Raw genomic sequence first — 21,425 nt, forward strand, 5'->3', positions numbered from 1 at the left:
GAGAAGGCCAGCCCCAAACAGCAGGTCACAAGTGGGAAGGAGTGGCAGGATGCTCAGACAAAGTGGGCACACATGTTACACAGGGAAAATCTGAGGAGTTGAAAAGTGGGCTGAGGGAAATAAATAGAAGATGGCTTTGTGCAGTCTAGAAAGCGTGGTGTTTTCTAGACTAATGGGCAGGCAGACACCACTGAATGATATTGTCAACAGACCATTTTGGAGGGGAAGTGTTATAAAGGGTTGGCATTGGGTTAGTGCAGCCTGCCTAGAAAGTTCTGGTAGCCACAGAAGTGAGGCAGCCAGACATGAGAATTTAAAGAAACTGGGACAGAGGGGTCAAGGAATCCTCTTCAGGTGACAGCTAAGTTCATGGAATGCAATAAATAGAGCCAGTGAAGGAAAACGCAAGAGACTAATATAGAGAAACCTAGAATTCTGGGGATAGAGCTCCGGAAAACTCACTATTTGCATGTCAAAGAGGTAGAAGCAACCAGTCAGAAGCAGTTAACAGCTGGAGAAAGAAAAAGGATTTATTATTTATGTCAGGGTCTCAGTAGCCAGGCTGGTCACAAACTTGCTACTGTCAAGGAAGGGGCAAAAGGGGGTTTCAAAACCAAAGTGGCATTACCAGTGTAAGCAGGGTACAGTCTGAAGAAAGATGCCATATTCACCCATAAGAAAAAGACTGAAGTAGGAAAGGAATTCTTAGGATAGAGACCTTACAATATACGTGACAGGACCCAAAGGCACCAAGGAGAGGGGTCTGAAGCCCCAGAAAGACAGATGTGCTGTGCTGGCCATGGCGACAGCTTTGAAGAAAGCAGGAGGACGAAAAGAACATAGAGGAAAGATGCAGGTGAATTAGGAAGTGAAAGGGGGGCATTCAGACCAAAGGCTGAAATGGCTTCTGCTCAGCTAGTTAGCTGACAACATAAACTGATGATGGGTGGGGGGTTCATCTGGGGATTCCCAGTATACTGGGAAACGTTAGAAACTAAGCTGTGTTCAACTGAGTAAGTGTCACTAGAAAGGAAAAGACTGTGGGACAATGCAGAAGGTACAGCTGAGGCTGGAGAGCCTATGTTTGCCATGGGGCCACTCACTGTGCTTTTCTGGAGGAGTCCCAGTAGCTGCAGGGTAGAGAGATGCACATGGGTTTTATCTGAGGCCAAGGATTGAAGACAGTGAGGGACAAGCTCTTGGGGACAAGGGAATGCATCGAACTGGTAGATTCAGAGCAGCTACTCAGCAGTCACCCTGAGTGTAGAGGCACATCAAGGCAGGAAGGGCTGAGCTACTAGAATCCCGAGACCCGTGGAGCTCCAGGGAGGCCACACCAAGGAGCAGCATGGGAGAATGCCAATGGAGAAACTGCTTCGGACAGAGTCCTGGAATGGCAAGGAAACCAAGAGAAAATTCATGCTTGTTTCTAGATGGTATTTAGAATCAGTGAACTGTTTTGAAAGGAAAAAAAATCCAATCTCAAGAAAAACATTAAAAATAAGAAAAAAAGCCACATAGCTTAGAACTGGACTCAAAGATGTGTAAAGTGAGTCAGAAATACTGATGAATAAACACAAGAGAGACTAAAACTAAACTGGCCTGAAACAAGGTAAATGTGTGAGCAGCCTGTTGAGAGCACTGACTGCCCCAGGGATGAGCTGCCAGCTCTGGGGGCCAGAGGCCCGGACCTAGCATGGTATCATCTACAAAGCTTTGCCGACTCCTTTCCTACTGTGCGTTTTCTGCCAGCAATACAACCAAATTTTTTTGGACTAAGCCAAAACACCAGAGAGGACTCTCTTTTCAGCTTCCCAGTGTCCCACAAGAATATATGGTCCTTGCATAGCACAGTGACCAGGCCAGGTTGGGAGAGAGACATTGCAAGGAAAATTTGGCAAGCATCCATCTCAACTTTGTTGCAATGGATGCCCGTAAAACATGGGCTAAGAAAATGGTAGCTCAATGTCTGGTATTTGAAACCTAACAGCATGTAACATGTTTATGGCATGCATTAGGCCACAGACTTCAGTCTGGGGCTGGGGCACTTCAGATCTGGCACACAAAGGAGGGAGCTAAGGAAGCAAGGTTTGTACTGCAATAAACATGACTGCTCTTAGAAGACCATAAACAGGTGGTTTTATGAAGAAAAAAAACTGTGCTCTTAGATTTAAAAATCAAGTGCTTCAGTCTTGTTTGCATAAACAAGAGAAGGCTAGTGCAAGCGTTGCTAATTACAGCATGTTCTACGAGGCTATGACTGATTATAACCTGGCAAAAATGAGGTCAACTGAAAAAGCAAGAGTGAGAGGTGGGAGGATTAGGAGAGGTTTTGGAGTGAGAAGAAGGGGCAAAAAGGAAGAAAGCTTTCATTAAACAGTTTACATTCTAGTCGAAGGAGAAATCAAAACAAAGAATCCAGACTCATTTGATTTTTATTCAAAACAAGCTCTTAGTCAGCGTATTTTTACTCTGAACCCTTGAACACATGGTGACGGGGCTTTCAAGTCCTTTCATCCAAGCACCATTTAGAGCTCTCCGACAGGGCCTCTGCTGAGGTCTGTCCCCCTTATCTCAGGGAAAACTGTACTTCTAGTGGTTTCTTAGTGTACATCAAAGGCTGTGATATTGGATATTACCATGGAGACTGCTGGGGTTTCCTTTAGCACCTAGTTCAACTTTAGGCTGATCAATCTCAACTCATACAGATTTTATATTTGCTTAGATCAAATTTATAGAACCCCAACTATATCTGAAGACCATCTAGCTCAGTCTGCCTCCTCTGAGGGTCTTATAGGATCTTGATTTCAAGCACTATTGCTCCTAGAACAAAGTATTTATTTAGACTCTGAGACCCTTCTGTTATCAGTAACATGATTATAGAGTGTTAACATGTTTCCATACTGATCAGGCTGGGATATACCAAGGTCTTTCTTCCATTCCCACCCATGTAGGGCTGCTTACCCTGATCATGTGCAATGCATTTCCAGCCTGGGCTCACAGAGGACCCTGTGGTGGTTTAAACGAGAATGTCCTACATAGGTTCAGATGTTTGGTCCCTTGTTGGTGATGCTTTTTGGGTAGGTTTAGAAAGTGTGACCTTGCTGGAGGGTGTGTGTGTCACTGGGGGCAGGCTATGAGGTTTCAAAGCCACCTATCATTCCCACTTCTCTCTCTCTCTCTCTCTCTCTCTCTGCTTTGTGTTTTCAGTGAAGATATGAGCCCTCGACTTCTTGTTCCAACTGCCATTGCCACTGCCTTTTGCCTCTGATCTACTATCTAGAACTGTAAGCCCAAATGAACTCTCTCCTGGAAGTTGCCTTGGTCATGGTGGGGCATTATGGCAACAGTTGGAGAGAAACTAACTAGTACAACCCTCGTGCAGATTGTTAGAACATCTGTATCAGCCCCCTTATTCCCAGTCATCTTCTACCCCAGTCATAATCAAACGTCCACATATACAAACGTGTGTACACACAGGAGTCCCAGCACCCATAGCTCTAACTTTAGTTCTGATGTTTGGCTTTTCAGCTCTGAGGAATGGCTCTGCTGTACTCAGGCTTCACCTTTCACACTACGGTAAGGATACCTTCCTAAGTGTGACATGGTAGTGCTGACCCCTAGAGCTGTCCTTCTCTCAGGAACCAGTCTTGAACTACCTACTGTCGAGAGCCTGAAAACCATTATCTTATAGAAGTTCTCTGGCTATGGGGAGAAGGCAATTAGTGATAGCTATTGCTTAGTACATTTTTATGTTGTAAGTTGGATGAATACTGAGTCCAAGTATACAATTCTAATTTTTCCCCAAAGATTCTTCTATGAACATGGGCAGTTTTTACATAAGAATTCTTACAGTTTTCAGAATCATTTATTCTCTTACTTATTATTCACAAGAGAATTTATATGTTCTTTCAGTAAAAATCACTAAAGGGTCAACAATGGGCTCAGCATCGTCCTGGAGGCTGGGCAATGAGAATGTCCCTGCATTCATGAAGCTTATTCCATGTTGTAAATTATTCTGGCCTCCTCCACAGCATCACTCTCTCTGCTACCATCTCCTTCACTGTTGCCTTGATAAGAGAAAGGACAAGGTCCTTTGCTTACGTGGCATCACTTACATCATGGGTGCTGACATTTGTTTTATGTGAATCAATCATCTCAATACAGCACTGAAGGAATTACTCGAGGTGAGGGAAACAGGCAGGAGTGTGCCATCTGCCACACAGCTCATGAACAGCAAACAGAACTCTAAGATAAACAGCCTGACTCTGTACCATGTCTAAATGAGAGAAAGGAAAGAAACACCTCACGAGGAAAACACTGGGCATAAAAATTAGAAGGTGACTGAGTGAGCACATTTGGGCACAATTTTGTCTTCTTTTCTCTAGCTGATTATGAGAAAAAAAGGCAGTTCTTCATTTGAATTATAAAAAAAGAACAGAAAGCCATTCTGTATAAAACCTCCTTCCTTGGGGAAGCTGAGGAGGGAGGTGGAAGTGATATATATCTTAGCAATTTCAAATGATGTTTTCAGAACACGGTAGTCCCATTAGGTGCCTCAAGCAAAAGTACCCAAGAACCACATCAGAATGACATCATCCCTTTTAGAGCCTGAAAATAGATAACAAGCATAGAGGAAGAGGATATGATATGCCCTGCTGTGCAGAAAACTTTGAATTAAGATAGGGAATGATTTGCAGCCATCTGGCCTTGACTTTGTGATCCTCCTGCCTCAGCTTCCCAATTGCTGGGGTCACAGGTGTGCAACACCATATCCATATCGATTTCACTTAACTCAAGCTCCCTAGCATTAAAGCCTATAGTATCCTCCTGTGAGTAAACAGCTATGTGGGAGGGCTCTTGAATCACTCTTGAAATTAATGTTCTAGGAAAAACTGTGATTCAACTTTCAGAGTGAACATTAAACCAAATTAAAATCATTCTTAGAGTGCAGGGAGTCTTACAAGGAGAATCAGAGCTGTAATAGAGTTAGATATTACATTTTTTTATTCAGCAGCAGATGATGAGATGAAGCACAGGACAGCACCCATTTGCATCATACATGATGACTCTTTGCATCTTAGACCAAATGCTGTATGTATTTGAAAATTAAATGGATCTGGAAATTCCAATTTATGTTGTCTTTTTTCAATTTATGTTACCTTAATAAAAATATTCTGGAGAGAACACAGAATAATTAACAACCTTGCCCATGTATTACATTACATCTTTAATACTATCTCCAACACCTATTTCTGGAGAGTCACAAGTGATTATAAAGTTACCTTATAGCCAGGAGTGGTGGTGTACACTTTTAATCCCAGCACTTGGGAGGCAGAGGCAGGCACATCTCTGTGAATTCAAGGCCAGCCTGGTCTACACAGTAAGTTCCAGGAAAGTCAGGACTATACAGTGAGACCCTGTTTGGAAAAAGCCCCAAAGTTACCTTGTTTCCTTAAGGCAGCAACCTGAACTGCTCAGGCAATAACCTGAAGAAATATCCAGGGCCAGCACATGCTTTTCAGCAAGCACTTGGTGGAGGTTCATCTGTTTTCCTTAGCAGCTCATCCACCCCAACCTCTTGGGTGTCTTGGGTGAATAATGGTGGAGGGCAGTTGCCTGTGTTCTCTCTGCCCCTTTCCTACTGGCTGCAGAGCCATGTTATCCATCCCCACTGTAGTTGTTAGGTTGGGATTTACTTCTTCCAATCAACACAGCTCCAACTTTGTGTTGGAGCAGTATCTTGCAAAGGAATTCATGGACACCTCACGTATAGGTTGGTTTTAGACAGTCTCCATTGTTCTCTCTGAGCAAGCTGCTGACATGCAGCTCTACTGGGTGTGGTAACTGTTCTATATTATTGTAGATATAACCGGCTTGTTAAATAAGAAACACAGAACCGATTGCAGAGTTAAAAACCATGAGGTCAGAGCAAGAGCGGAAAACCTTACCCTTCACTGCTTCTGCTGTTCTTCCTCTCTGCCAGAGACCTACTTCTGTGCGTCCTGTCTATTTAAAGACTTTCTGTTCTCTTTTCTCATTGGTTGTAAACCCAGTCACATGACCTCCTCGTCACTGCCTGTTTGTACAGACCTCCAGGTCTTCTATATTTGGTATTGAGATTAAAGGCGTGTGTCTGCCATGCTGCCTGTGTCCTTGAACACACAGAGATCCTCCTAGCTCTGCCTCCCAAGTGCTGGGATTAAAGGCGTGCCCCACTACTGCTCAGCTTCTGCTCTGGCTTGCTCTGACCTCAAGGCAACTTTATTGACATACAAATAAAATCACATTTCAATACAAATAAAATATCACTATATTTTATTTTATGCCTTTGTCCCCTCTGACCAGGTGTCCTATCATGTGTATGCAATATTATTCTTCAAATTTTCCTCTTTTCTTCATTGAGTACTTAAGTCTCTGATATTCAATAAATCTGGCTACACAATGGTTAGATTCCAGAGCCCACTGCTCACGTCTGATCCCAGGCTACCCCAGGGTACTATCATCTGTCTTTTTTTTTTTTTTTTTTTAAGATTTATTTATTTATTATGTATACATAAGAGGGCGCCAGATCTTATTACAGATGGTTGTAAGCCACCATGTGGTTGCTGGGAATTGAACTCAGGACCTCTGGAAGAGCAGTCGGTGCTCTTAACCTCTGAGCCATCTCTCCAGCCCTGAGCCATCTCTCCAGCCCTTCATCTGTCTTTTAAAAATTACATTTATATACTTGTTTATTCATTTATTTGTGCATGTGTGCATGCGTGTGTGTGTGTGTGTGTGTTCACGTGCCATGTGGCATGTGTGGAGATCAGAGAACAGCTTGAAGAGTCAGTCTTCTACCATGTGGATCCTGGGGACTGAATTCAGGTCATCAGGCTTGGTGGCAAGCACCTTTGTCTGCTGGTCTATATCACTAGCCCTTATTTACCTTTTTGTTTCTTGTTTTCTCATGTGTGTACTGTAAGGTTTTCCAAGGCCTACATGACATATAGTATTGTAGCAGGTTGAATGCAAAATCTCAAAGCTAGGTAGTTCCTATGAAGCAGTCCATTAGCTAGAACCACTTTCAAGGTAATTAAGGATTTTTCCTTCCACCTTTGAAGGTCTATTGTGCTTACCACATTATGTTAAATGGGCAGAACAATTTAAAATAGGTTAAGCAAAGAATAGGTTTTTATATAATTGCTGCTTCTCTTTAAAACAGTACAGAAGGAAACTCTACACTAGGAATCATAACTTTCTGCTGCAGTGTTATTGCGAAAGGGGTTGAATAACAAGATCCCATTTCAAAAACAAAACAAAGCCAAATACAAACAAACAAAAATGGAAGCCAGAAACAAAACAACAAAAACAAAGAAACAAGAAGATGGTTTTCTGTCACAGTCAGGATTCTGCTATCAAAGCGGCATTTCTCCAACCTTAGAGCCCTCTTCCTCCAACAGAAGTGGCTTTGTCTAAATGCTGGCACTACGCTTCTCTTCTCTTCTCTCAAGGTCCCTCTTCTCTGCATTACAGCCAGGTTTTCAGCTCTCAATGGTTTGAAACTCTTTTTCTGTTTCCCCACCAGGTTTTTATTTAGTCCCAACAAACAGTGGGCATGCCTACCCCATGAGGAGTACTAAGTCCCCAACACAGCATATCCCCCCAAAAGGGTCTTTTGTTCAGCACTGATAACCTGGCAAGCTTACGTTCACTTTCTTCATAGCAAGGTCACTAGTAAGCTTGCTAGTCTGCTGGAGATGTCTGCTCCTTTAGACTAGACCTGTCAACATCAGTGGGCTAGCTAGTAGAGTTCCATGAATATATAACTAAAGATTTTTCTCTTGCTAAGTATTGGAAATAGCACAGAATCTGTGAAAAACTCAGATATCTTCATGTAATCTGATGCAATTATTAATTAATAATTATTAATTATTTTGACATATTAACGTATGTCAAAAATATGGGTGATGAAAGACTAGAGACATCTTCTGCTACTCCTTGGAAAGTCTGATGAACAGGAAATCAAAAAATGATATTCCTTTGAAAACATGCTTCATTACAAGTACTTGAAGCTGAGCACAGGTGACTAATTCACAGCTATGTCTGGGCAGGAATTAACTATGTTTCTAAAATGACACCAAAGTAAGAGTGCAGATAATTCACTGGCAGAGTTCTTCTCCAGACCCTGCTCCACACTCTGGCACCAGGAGACTGAAAAAGAGCTCTGCCTTATGGGAAAGGGGCAGCCAATAGAAATACCTCCACTGAATTATGGGCAGAGAGTTCTCACTCTTATTAAAAACTAATTTCGCTCTTATTCTCTCCACTTTGCTTTGAGAGTGTGTGTTTTCTTAACCCAAAGGTGACTCCAAGTTCTCGTCCCCAAATTACTGTCTCCTTAATTATTTGAGTTAGCTGAAACACTGAGTCTTCGTTTAGGTTTGATATTCAAGCACAAACCAGTTCTTTAAAGTTAGGCTCAGAATCAATGTAAGTGAAAACTCATGTTACTCTACACATATTGGGCAGCTGCTGACAGTGTTTCTACTAAAAGATGAGCTGCTACAAAATGGCTTTCTGAAATTCAATGATTTCAATTTGTTAGAGTCCAATATATCTTGATATTACAACTGTGTTTTGAATTCATAAAAAAGTACCTTTTCACCCCAAGATTTAAAAGGTTCACTCAAACATAAATCTACTAATCTCTCACACTGCCCCAGGAAGTCAAAAGAACATGCTCTAACTCTGCATACAAAATACTTCCAAAATGAGCTTGTAAATCAGCCGTGTTTTCAGACATACGCACAGGGGGCTACACTCTATATCCCTCAACAGAGAAACAAGAAATCTCCATGTAGAGGTTGCTTTAAAATGATCTAATCTGCACGTTTTTAAACTGAAAGCATTTACTGGTGAAGAGACACATCTAATGAGCAAGGCAGCAGCAAACAGCAGCTGTCCTTCTGAATGGCTTACCTATTAATGTAACTGAGGGCAACATAGGTTGGCTGCTGCAATTCTTGCTTTTCTAAAACACGTGGATCTGTATCTGCAATAAAACACAATTACAATTGTTTTTAGGATTTTTTTTTAACATCAGAATATATGAGGCTCCCTAACATAAAGTAACAGAGAGAAAAAGATTGATTTAGAATAGGAAAACTAAGTTCACAAGGCATCATGATTTGTTCATTCATTCATAAAAACAAGATATTACATTGCTTTTCAAGAAATTCCAAACATCAACAGTGATAAAACGCCCATCTGTCACACAAGCTCTTGCATAACCCCCTCATAAAGACTGGTTTCCTTGCGTACAATTACAATGCTGGCATGGTTTTCGTGTTTAATCGGCCTAAGAAAGCAAGCCTCTGTTAATTATGCTCACTTCAATAATGGAACAAATTAGTTCACATTGTAAAGCCCCATCAGTTTGGAAATCTATGGAGTCTTGTTTTTGTTCACTGAACACTTCTGAGTCCAGATTCCTATTCTGGAGGGCTGTCCTCCATTTTGAATGTGCAATGAATTAATTACAGCTTTTCTAGACTCTTAATCAGAAGTCCTCTTAGTGCTTCGGAGCCAACAAGCAGCACATTCACCAGGGTTTCCCCCCAAAGAGGCAGAGTGCCACACCACAGCAGCACCGCACAATGGCGCTCCTCTAGTGTGAGCAGTAATGAATGGACTCCTCACAACCAGAAGCATAGTCTCAAGCTTCAGATGTGGTGAAATCACTTCCTAAATATAGGTAAAAGAATAATCATATAACAATATATGGGGCAGGGGAGTCACTGTGTATTACTTTCATGAAGAAAGGTTAAAGCATTTCACACTAGTTTCTTTTCATTAGAACCTCATCCACACCATCACATGATTACCAGTCTCTCAGCTGCACTTGGCAGGAACTCCTCTGATGTCATGACAGACGTTGTTTCAAGCACCTCTGCATGTGGTGGATGTGAGATACACTAGCTCCAATGTGCATTAACAGGTGACAGAGGAAGGAGGAGGCACGGCGGCAGAGAACACGGGCGGCAAAAACAATCACACTGACATTGCTTTTGACCCTCAGACTATACGCCTGGGCAGCAGAGCCAGCTTTATTCATTACTTTCTTCATTCATAAGAGTCTCACGTTCACTCAATCGTTTTTTCCTGTGCCAAGAATTCCAGGGAACTCTTTTCAGGAATCTTCCTTCCTTGGTCTCCGTCACTGTAAGCCCTTGAAAGCTGAATCAGAAACAAGGGACAAAGAATCTCTGAAAGGCTCCACCAAGCCCTGTCTCAGGGTTTTGGCAGAGCAGATGAGACCAGATCCATAAGTCATACTTCCTCCGCTTTTTCCCTCCGGTTCCTTATGCAGCTGCAGCTGCAGCCTGGTCACTGGATTAGGGACAAGCTCAGCAGCTGTCAAGGTACAAGGAAGACACTTCTCAAGAGACATGATTTGCTTTTCTCTTTCTGTCTTCCCCCCGCCCCCCTGCCCCCAAGACAGGGTTTCTCTGTGTAGCCCTAGCTGTCCTGGATCTTGCTCTGTAGATCAGGCTGTCCTTGAACTCACAGAGATCTGCCTGCCTCTGCCTCCTGAGTGCTGGATTAAAGGCGTGAGGGGGACATGGCTTTCAAACATGACCCTTAGCACTTATCCAAGTCTGTTGTAATTTCCACACATCTTTGCTTTTCTGTGCAGAACATGCTTGCTGGAGGGGAGCGCACAGAATCGTATTTCAGAGGGAAAATGTCTTGTCTACATGAATAGCCACTGGCATGCTGGACAGGCCGTGGGGTGCAAATGGTGACTGATGTGCCAAAGCAACAGATCGATTGGAGACAGAAATTGTGAAAATAAGAAAAGGAAGTTAGAAAAACAAGCAAAACCAAAAAAAAAAAAAAACAAAACAAAACAAAAAAACAAACAAACAACCCAGTGGAAGATTTCCCAAGTCCCCACACAACAATTTAAATTTGGTTTAGGTGTGGATGGGGGAGCCGTGCTTTGTGATATACTGTTACAGTTATTTTTAAACTAAATGAGCACTACTATGAGCTTACAATTTGTATATCAAAGGGGTTAAGGGCCGTCTTTCATTTTCTCTTTGTTCTTGTGCCTGGCTTCCTATCAGTTTTCCTACAAACCATCCTCTAATCATCCCCTGTTATTATACTGTGTACTTTCTAAAGTTATTTTAAATGCTGCTTTCCCAAGTTATCCCGATTTTCATTTTTCTCGTGTGTGTGTGTGTGTGTGTGTGTGTGTGTGTGTGTGTGTGTGTTTGCAGGGATATACATTTCTATTATACTTTTCTACTTCAAGCTTGTAAAAATTTGGATCTTGGCGTTTCCCTCAAGACTTTGTGTTGAAGGTGTGGTCCCCAGTCTGTGGTACAGTTAGAAGGTGCTGAAATCTTCTAGAGGTGGGGTCTAGAGGAAGAAAGTTAGGTCACTAGGGATGATGTCCTCTTTCCCTAGCTGTCTAGCCAGCATGAGGAGAACACATCCCAATCAGCTACTCGTTCCTAGTATGGGATTCTGCTCTAACAGGCTACAAAGCACGTGACCTATCAACCACAGGCTGAAATTCTAGAACCGTGTTTTCTTGAGCTTCTCAACTGTTTTGCCACACTAATGGAAACTAGACTACCACAGGAGACGGTCTAGTATCACTCTGAAGGAGGGGAGTCAAGTATCTTCTATAGCATGCTACAGCTCCAATGCTCACCAGAAACACTGTTGCTGTTGACACTCACACAAACTGCACGGCAGTCTTGTTTGACAGAGCATCAGCCATGTTCAACACTCTGTTTGCAAAGCAGGATTTGGAAATTCTATTTTATTTTCCTTCAACATACTCTATAACCTACGTTTGACATGTTTACATTGCCTCAAGTTATAAGTTGGAGGCAGACTTCTGGAAGCTTCTAAATGTCGCCTTCTCTGAAGCAAAACAACCACAGGAAGTTCCTTAAGCTTGAAAGCACCCCTGCCCCTTTATCTAGAACGCAGACTCCAGTAGGCAATGAGACATCAGAACACTCTGGCCAAACACCCCCAAACCTCAACCATCTTTTTTAGATTAAATGATTCTTTAAAATAACCTTAATTAGAACAGACATCTACCAAAGCTTTGTTATCTTGAAAATGAAACGATGTACTTGGTGCAAGTCAGGAGAGACTAAAATAAGGCTACTGGAGAGAGCACATCAACTGCTGGTCCCAAATAAGCATGGTCCCATCACTGGCTTGCTGGCTGTTGTGTGGGGATTATGACTTGCCATTTTATAGATTTTAATTATGCTGTTGAGCATTTCACATTCAGTAAAAGTATAATAGCTGCTTTCATTATTTCTCCCTCTCTGACAGCAACATAATTTTCTGATGCTCAACACTGCAAGGAAAGGACTCCAGAGGCAGACTGGCTCTTCGAAGTAGGATGCTTCCCTGGCTCTGTCAGGATGTCATGTCTCCCCCACAGGTTATGAAGGCAAAAGGAACATCATCACCGGGTACCACTAGATAGTGCTGAGTTCAAATGAAAAGAAAAGCTCCCCTATACTATGCACCATGCTATCAGAAATGGTTTTGCACGTGGTAAGCTACTACAATAAGTAATGTAAAAAGAGACCAAGCAGCCATCTAACATCATCTCCTGGGTAGTTCTCTAGCTTACTTGTTCATAGTGCCAATAAAACAAGGAAGGGACATGTTGGATGCAGCTTCTCTGAGATATAATTCACTTCAAAGTGCTCTGTAGATAAAACACTTGAATTTTTCAAATTCATAGGATGTTCCTTAAGCAGGTAATTTGGCAATCTGTATAATGTGGCCAAGGACACACAACAGCACTCTTAGACTTTTATATGACAAAGGAGTGACAGGAAGAGAGACCTAGACTTTCTAGTGGGGCAGGGTAGTACCAAAGAGAAAAAGGACACAGACTGTGACTGTCTCTGTCCCAGGGCAGTTCTGCCAAGTTTCTGAAACAGCAAATTGTAAACAGGCTGGCAATAGGCATCATCTACCACCGTCTCAGGGAGGTATTTTGTTCTGTGGTGAGAACTGAGCTATTGAGCTCCAGCCCCAGGTACAAAGTAAAAGCTTTTCCTAGTTGTGATCCTAGCAATCATAGACTGAATTGAACTGAAAAGTCCTCATTGTCACAATTCTAGTTCCAATTGTTTCTCAAACAATAGCAGCTAATAAAATAAGATCAAATAAAAATGTAAATAAATACTAAAACTAAAACAAAGTAAGGTGATGGTTGAGACTGGGAAGAAACATTTCACCTCCTTTCAATAAGAATGAGAAATGTGATGTGTAGGATAGACGGCCCACAGCTGCCTTGCTCAGCCCCTGAAGCCCCTGTTCATCTGTTACAGTCTTTATCATTGACAACCAATGCTTGGGACTTGCAACTTTTCTTTCTTTCTCTCTTTCTTTCTCTCTTTCTTTCTTTCTTTCTCTCTCTCTCTCTCTCTCTCTCTCTCTCTCTCTCTCTCTCTCTCCCCTTCCTTCCTTCCTTCCTTCCTTCTTTCTTTCTTTCTTTCTTTCTTTCTTTTTTTTTTTTTTTTTTTTTGAGGGAAGTCTCATGTAGTCCAGGCTGGAGTCAACTTGCTATGAAGAAGTGGATAACCTTGAACTCCTGCATCCACCTCCAGAGTTGAGTGCTAGGATTACAGGTGTGTATCACCACACTGGTTTTTTTTGTTTGTTTGTTTGTTTTTGTTGTGTGATATTTTTTAATAAATAATCATTCCTAGTGCCATCTTCAAGCAAGCAAACAAACAAAAACCCTCCACTGGTGTTATTTGGTGGGTCAACCAACACTCAGTGATGAACTCATGGGCTTTGGCTGTGACTTAGTTACTGTACCTTGCTGGGACTTTCTATACCTAGAATTACTTATAATTTAATAAAGTGAGAACACAGCTTTGCTGCCTCTCAAGCAAAACTAAGCAACCGTCTCTGGTGACCTGCAGGTTTGGGAGCCACTGTGAACAGGGGATGTGCTTTTGGTCTGTGTTGGGGATGGGCAGTGGGGGTGGGTGGGGTGGAGGGTGGGGGGAGGGGTAAAAGGAAGTGTGTGGGAGGGCTGAAGGTGTAGCAGTGGAAGACCTTAGAGAGTCAGGTACCACCCAGCCGGATAAGTGATTCTGAGGAGCTGGCCTGGAACCCTCACTTTTCTTTGTAATCATTCGGTGATTCTGATACTAATAAAAGGGTGTGCCAGCTTTCATCCCCCACTCAGCTGTTAAACTTGCAAAGACAAACAGTAGTCTGTCCAGCACACTCTCTCACAGCATTCTGGGTAGGCCTTGTCCACCCCTCCCCTTTGCTCTCAGACCTCCCACTAGGACCATGGCGACATCCATGAAGACTTGTTGCATCCCGACTCTTCCCATTGCCACCTCACTTGCTCTCCAGTACCCAACAGATACACACCGGGCAGACAGCTGATTAACTCCACGTTGAGAATACTGGAGACTTGGAATGAAAAAGGGAGATCCATCAAGCACATTTGTTTCCTTTACCATTCAGGGCCCCAGGAAAATGTTGTGGTTGGTAGGAAAAAACCACCACAGGGAGTAAACAGGAGACAGAAATAGGAGACAAGTTATTTCAAACAGTGTATGGGGACATAACAAAAGAATATGAGAACATAACGAGGCTCAGCTAAAGTTACAATCTCCAGAGCCTATAGTGGGGACACATGAGCCAGGAGCTGAACCTTGCAGAAGCCCCGAGAGACTCTGCACTCAAAGATGCCGGCTATGGCATGGAGAAAGTTCAGAGCTTAAAACAGAACTCTTTGAGATGATGAAGACAACTAAGCAGGTCACCTAGTGCCTATGGTGGAGGGACAGAGGACGGGGGAGAGCAAGGCTCGAAACAGGATTGTAGAACACTGGCAATTAGTCAGGACTCTCTCTGATTCCACTGAGCAGGTGTGGAGGAAGGAGAGTCCAGATGTTGACATCTGGTGATTCCTTAATTAAATGATCGGCCTGCAGTTACATCCATAGCCAACAAGCTGCCCCTGTGCCTCCAGCCCAGGCTTCCACCAGCTTTTCATGCTGTGGTGCTAAGGCCAAGCCAGTGACACTTAGGAATGGTGACTAAGCAGGCAGTCTGGACCCCAGTGAAAGCCACCAACACAAACACAAGGAAAGGGTAGAAGAGAGAGAGGGAAGAGCGAGGGTGGGAGAGGAGAGGGGCAAGAATGTGGAATGACAGCACAGACCACGGAAGCATGCGCGTCTCTGTGACAAGCTTCCTTAGATGAAGCTGGCACCATCAGGGCTAGAAGCAGAAGCTCCAGGTTCTGAGTCTTCCTGAGCCAGGATTCCAGTCACCAGCAGGTGAAGTCAGTTTGCTGCTCCCACCCAGTTGTAACGCTGGACTCCACACAGACTTTATAGCTGTCTTACAAGCCCAGTACATTTTTTGTTGCACTTTTTACTCCATTTTTAAGACTAAATTTGTTGAACCAACAATTTACAAAGACTGACTTTTTAAATTCATTGCTGGTTTACTTCAGATGCTGAAATAAATATTTCTTGTTGGCACTGGACTTTAAAAAACAGTATGAGTGTATGTAACCAGCCTTTGAATGGATCCACTTTTCCTTAGTTTATAGACACGCCATTTGAAACTTTTCCCAGGCCATAATTTCCACTAGAGGAAAGTTAGTGCAGATTATACTGAGACTTCTGCCTTCCCCAATTCACAGTGAAGTCCAGATGCAGCTGAGTGTTGCTGTAAACTTTATGAGCTTATTACCTAAGAGTCAGGGATTCTGTTCAACACAATAACAGAATCTATGAAAAAGCATTCATGTTCACATGTGGGGCCTGAGTTTTCTTGCCACCAGTCAATGACTAAACGCGACTGAACTGAGAACTCTGTAGACAATGCTCAGGAGGCTGACTTATGCACAGACACTGCAGCTACAGCATGCCCTGTGACTCGCTTGGCCAGAGGCTTGACGCTCCGCTGTCCTGCTTCCTGGTTCTTTATCAATCCTTCAGATGCTGTGGTCACCCACAGAGATCGTAACTAGTTAGGAAACTTGGTCTTAGAAGTCAAATCTAAGCCAAAGGTTCAGTCAACAACTGGTGTCCACCATGATGGAGGGTCAATATCTGAATGAGCAACAGGACTCAGTTCAGCATCAGCTCAGAAAGCTCCAGATCAGATGAGCCAGCACAGACCCGGTGTAAGCTACTGAGTCCCTGCACAGACAGAGGGGGCAAGAATACATGGCAGCGCGTGACAAAAGGAGACAGGACGAGGAGAGAGGGAGGGCTCTTGTGGGAAGGGTTTACTGATGGAGCCCACAGTGAGTCATTCGCAGGGGAGGCTGGTGTGGCTCCTGGTTCAGGGCATCAGGCAATGAGGTGAAATCTGCGGGCACTGCAGAAGAACAGTAGGGTTAACCAGATAATACTCATTAATTATAGATTTTTCAAATAGAGATACTTGAGGGGGTGATTCTGAACTGTGTGCAATCCTCTGCAAAGGCAATATCTAGAGACCCTGGAGGGAGTGTGCTAATGGATCCTGATGGATCTCCTACCATGCACATAATCAGAAAACCCACCTGACTTCAAGAATCAGTGCTAGGCTGAGAAACCTTGCTGGAGACCCATGTGATGGTTATGAAGAATAGAGCTACTATATGGAGATAATTTTTGGGTTTTCCTTTGGGTTTTCCTATGGTCTAAATCAAGAGGCTAGAAGGCAGCCAGTAAGCAGCAGCAGGGCAGTGACACAAGGTAGCTAGGACCTACATTTGAGGAGCCTTTCTTTCTTTCTTTCTTTCTTTCTTTCTTTCTTTCTTTCTTTCTTTCTTTCTTTCTTTCTTTCTTTTTCTTCCTTCCTTCCTTCCTTCCTTCCTTCCTTTCCTTCCTTTCCTCCCTTCCCTCCCTTCCCTCCCTCCTTCCTTCCTTCCTTCCTTCCTTCCTTCCTTCCTTTTCTTTCTTTCTTTCTTTTTTTTTTTGACAGGGTTTCTCTGTGTAGCTTTGGAGCCTTTCTTGGAACTCACTTTGTAGACCAGGCTGGCCTCAAACTCACAGAGATCTGCCTGCCTCTGCCTCCTGAGTGCTGGGACTAAAGGTGTGCCCCACCACCACTTGCTTTCTTAGTGGAGTCAAAGAAACTGAATTTATTTCCTGAAAAACTTCCTGAACTCTTGTCATGTGCTCCTTGCTTAGAGGAAATTCTAAGTCAGTAGCTCACAAATGAGCAAGAAAACGATTACAGTACCCAGTTAACAATGGTTCAAGGCTGGGAAGACAGTTTAGTTGGTAAAGTGCTTTCTGGCAAGCACAAAGACAAGTTAAATACCCAGCACCCACATCAAAATGCTGGGTGTAATGGCAACGCTTGAAATCCCAGGGCTGGGGAAGCAGAGACAGGAAGAATCCTGGGGCTCAGGGGTCAGCCAGTCTAACTGGTGAGCACCAGGACAATGACAGGCTGTCTCCAAGGAGGTGGCTGATAACCAAGGGTTACTGCCATCCTCCACAGGCATGTACACACCACCTGCCTATATATAAGCTGGTGCACACACACACACACACACACACACGCACATGCACGCACGCACGCACACACACACACGCACACACACGCACGCACACACACACACGCACGCACACACACATACACACACATACATACACACGCATACACACACACATACACACACGCACGCACACACACACGCACATACACATGCACATACACACACACGCGCGCGCACACACACACACATACACACACGCACACACACACACACGCGCACACACACACACACACGCACGCACACACACACACATACATACACACATACACACGCACACACATACACACATACACGCACGCACACACACACACGCACACACACACACACACACACACACGCACACATGCGCACACACACACACACACACACATGCACACACACTATAAAAAGCCCCCAATGCTTCAAGAGATACCAACAAGTATACTAACTGCTTCAGAAATGTGGCGTGATTCTTTGTGAGGCTCAGGGCAACACTTTGAAAGCAGTTTCTGAGAGTCGGAACAGAGACTAGCTTGAGCAGGTGAGCAGGAGAAAGCAAATGGACTGGGAAAGAAGGCCGAGAGTGACTTGTGTGAAAGGGGCATGAAGTGCAGAGCTAGCTTCCTCATGGAAGGGCTGAAAGGCTCTCGGAGAGTCTGCCCTAATTTCACACACAGAACAGAGCCACTGGGGGAATAAGCTTAGATGGTCCATGTGTTAGAAAATGGTGAACAGAGGTAGGGAAGATGGGGGAAACAGATACAAAAGACAAGATTTTGTGAAAGAAGAAACAGAAATACAAGACTTTTCTTTCGTGGAGTGAGTGCCTTTTTATCAACAAAGAAGAATACCAAACTGGGAAAAACATTTGCTATCCAAATGAGGTCTGCTTCTCATGTGTGAAGGATGCTGTGCAGACGCAGAAAGTTAGAGCTTTAGAGAAGGGAGGGATGAAGGGCTCCTGATGTAGATGGGCACAGGAGTGCTTAAGATCTCATCACAACACCACCCATTCCAAAAGGCAGCAGAGCCATGGCCTGCCCTCAAAACAGTGACACATAGTAACAAGCACGGATTAAAGATGCTGTCATGAAACTCAGCCAACAGTCAGCTCAGCAGGGCTAAGGAAAGGCCTGGGGCACACTGCATTTGGAACCAAGTGACTGGTACATTTCCCAACTGAGGATAAAAGGCTGGGGTGGGTTGGGGTGGGGTGAGTCAAACTGGGGTCCCTAATTCAGTGTTTAGTGGATCTGGTATGTGAATCTCCAAGGCTTACTAATGGAATCATACTCTTGTTTCAATCTTTGTTCTTACTATACTTTTGGTTGTGAGCCTAGCTTTTAAGAGCTGAGCCAACTCCCCAGCCCTGTTCTTACTTCTTGGCGTTAAGACAATGTACCACCCTTTACAAATCTAGCTGCCTCCGCTTAGTATTAACTGTATAAGCCTTATGATTCTTTTTTATTTCCAAAATATTGCTAAGAATAGTACTTTCAGCCGAGACTAGAAATGAGGAGTAAATCTCTTGTGTGAGACAGAGCCATGTTATTCAGAGCTTTAGCTTACAAAAGTATTTTGAAATTAAGGCTTGTGCTATTGTAAATTGTCACTCTGATAGCAGCGTAACGATGCACAGAAAAAATTAAATCTCATCATTCAAATGAGAGTTATCACGGGCTGCAAGATGCTGCTCAACACACATTTCCCTCTTCTTTATTATCACGATGCCCTGGAACATGGCTGCCTGGTAGAAGGACTACATTTCCCTGCATTCCTTGAAACACCGAGCCTACATCCTGGTTAATAAGATACAGAGCTTTAAAGAAGTCTCCTTGAAGGTATGTACTTTCTTTGTAGTAGTTTTCCTCTAGGGTGAATGGAAGAATGACTGTCACTCCTGAATCTACTTTAATGAGATATAATCTTGTAAATGGAAGTCATTCTAGGTAAAGCAAAGCAGGAGTGTGTGGCTGAGCAGGTCAAGCCAGATCTTCCTCCTGGACTGACCTCCTCCAGTGCTTCTGGAACTGAGGGAAAGATACCCTCTTCCACTTCAGACACTGCTACTCAATGGTTCTCAATAAATGAAGCTAAATCAGATCTTCACACAAACAAACAATAAAAGCAATACCCTAAACAATCAGAATGCTAGCTCAAAGTTCTACTGAGAAATATGAAATCTTTTATGTCTTTGTTTTTCTGAATTAAAAAAAAAACATTAGATTTTATCACACTAAATTTACAGAATAACAACAAAACCACACTAAAGTCACACCCACACTGCCACATCAGATGTGGCTAACTCCAGTGGGATGGTTAAGGAATGGGAGAAAAAAGAGAACATTATGTCAAATTATGGCTGCTGTGGTTGCTCAGGCCTTTTCCAGTATTGGTTATTAGTGGGCAATAATGAAGCAAATTGCACATGCATATTGCTCCTGAGTTATCAACAATGCGATGAGCAATAACCTTTGAAGCTGTCAGGATCTTTGTAGGCAGGCAATTAAAGTGAAAAATGAGAGTGTGCACAACTTCCATCACCCAACACTACATGTACCAACACCACCTACTAACACTGACATTGGAGTGGGCAATCTGAATATTTATTAATGCAGCGCTGTTCCCATTTGTTCTTCTTCTTTTCTTGTAACCCGAGCTACCCTCACCTGCCAAAAAAAAAAAGATTTTTTTCTTTAAAGGTCAACTCTGACACTATGAATCACATTTATCTGAAACTTACATACACTGTGACATATTTCCTAGCTGCATTAAAATAAACTTTCTTTCCCTTCCCTTTCAGGAAATAAAAGTTTAGGACAAGCTTGGATTCCAAAGGAGAAAGAAGTTGAGAATGAAATAATCTCACCTAGAAAAGCACTAAATAACCAAGCTGAAAATAACCAAGGATAATGGATGTTTATGGAAAGTCAGATATGTATGTTAAGTATTGTGCACAGGTATTGAAAAACTCTCTTTAGCCAAAAAAGGAAAAAAAAAAATCTCAGATCTCCAGCATACTAGACTCCTTGCAACAGATGTTGTCATCTATAAAACTCATACTAGAGAATCATGCAGTCGAGTTACAAAATTATAAAACAAAACCAAAAATGCATAAAGTCTTATGCTTTCAGTCAGTTTACAATTTTGTGTGGCATGGCATCCATAGTTATTCAAGGTACATGTGGTCTATGGACACAGGTTTGTCACACTTGCTGGGGAAGTGCTTCCATTTTAAGTAGGCCATATTATATTATAAAAACTATTATAAAAACACTTGCTATGGGCTGGAGAAAGGACTCAATGATTAAGAGCACTGCCTACTTTTCTAGAGGACCTGGGTTCAATTCCCAGCACCCACGTGTCAGCTCACAACTGTCTGTAATTCCAGATTCAGCGGAACTGAAACCCATGGCAAAACACCAATGCACATAAAATTCATTAAAAAAAGAAAGAAAAGAGTTAAAACACTTGCTTTTCTGCTAACATGTAGGAACTGTTCACTATATGAATGTCTCCGGATTTAAATACCTACAGTAAAATGTCAGAGGTGCCCATGGAGAACACCTGACAGACTGGGGATCCCAAACAAGGAAGAAACTCCTATGCAAAGAGTCCGAGGACCCTATCCTCAAGCTGTCTGGTCTTAGTTATTGCTATCCACCAAGTGCCTGGAGACCAGTGGTTCTCAACTAGAACTGCATATCAGCACCTCCTGGGTAACTCCAAAGACTCTGAGGGCTGGCTCCCCTCCAAAGATTCTGGTGTGAAACAAAAAGAGACAGTTACCACTAATGACAATGGAGGCTTGGAAATGAGAAAGTAGGAAATAGCTCAGTGGCAACCTAGGTTGATTTCTGGAACCCCCAAA

The 21,425-nt window shown here is 43.0% G+C and overlaps 1 protein-coding gene across 1 annotated transcript in view; it reads right to left on the minus strand.

The window, feature by feature from the left end:
- The window catches only part of Jazf1 (JAZF zinc finger 1), a 306,088-nt gene that overhangs the window by 124,106 nt on the left and 160,557 nt on the right, over positions 1–21,425 (minus strand). The window contains exon 2 of the mRNA XM_036181528.1: positions 8,965–9,037. Coding sequence (XP_036037421.1) covers positions 8,965–9,037 — 73 coding nt within the window. The remainder of the gene's footprint in view (positions 1–8,964; positions 9,038–21,425) is intronic.

The sequence above is a fragment of the Onychomys torridus genome, chromosome 3, assembly GCF_903995425.1.
Source record: "Onychomys torridus chromosome 3, mOncTor1.1, whole genome shotgun sequence".
Classification (NCBI taxonomy): Eukaryota; Metazoa; Chordata; class Mammalia; order Rodentia; family Cricetidae; genus Onychomys; species Onychomys torridus.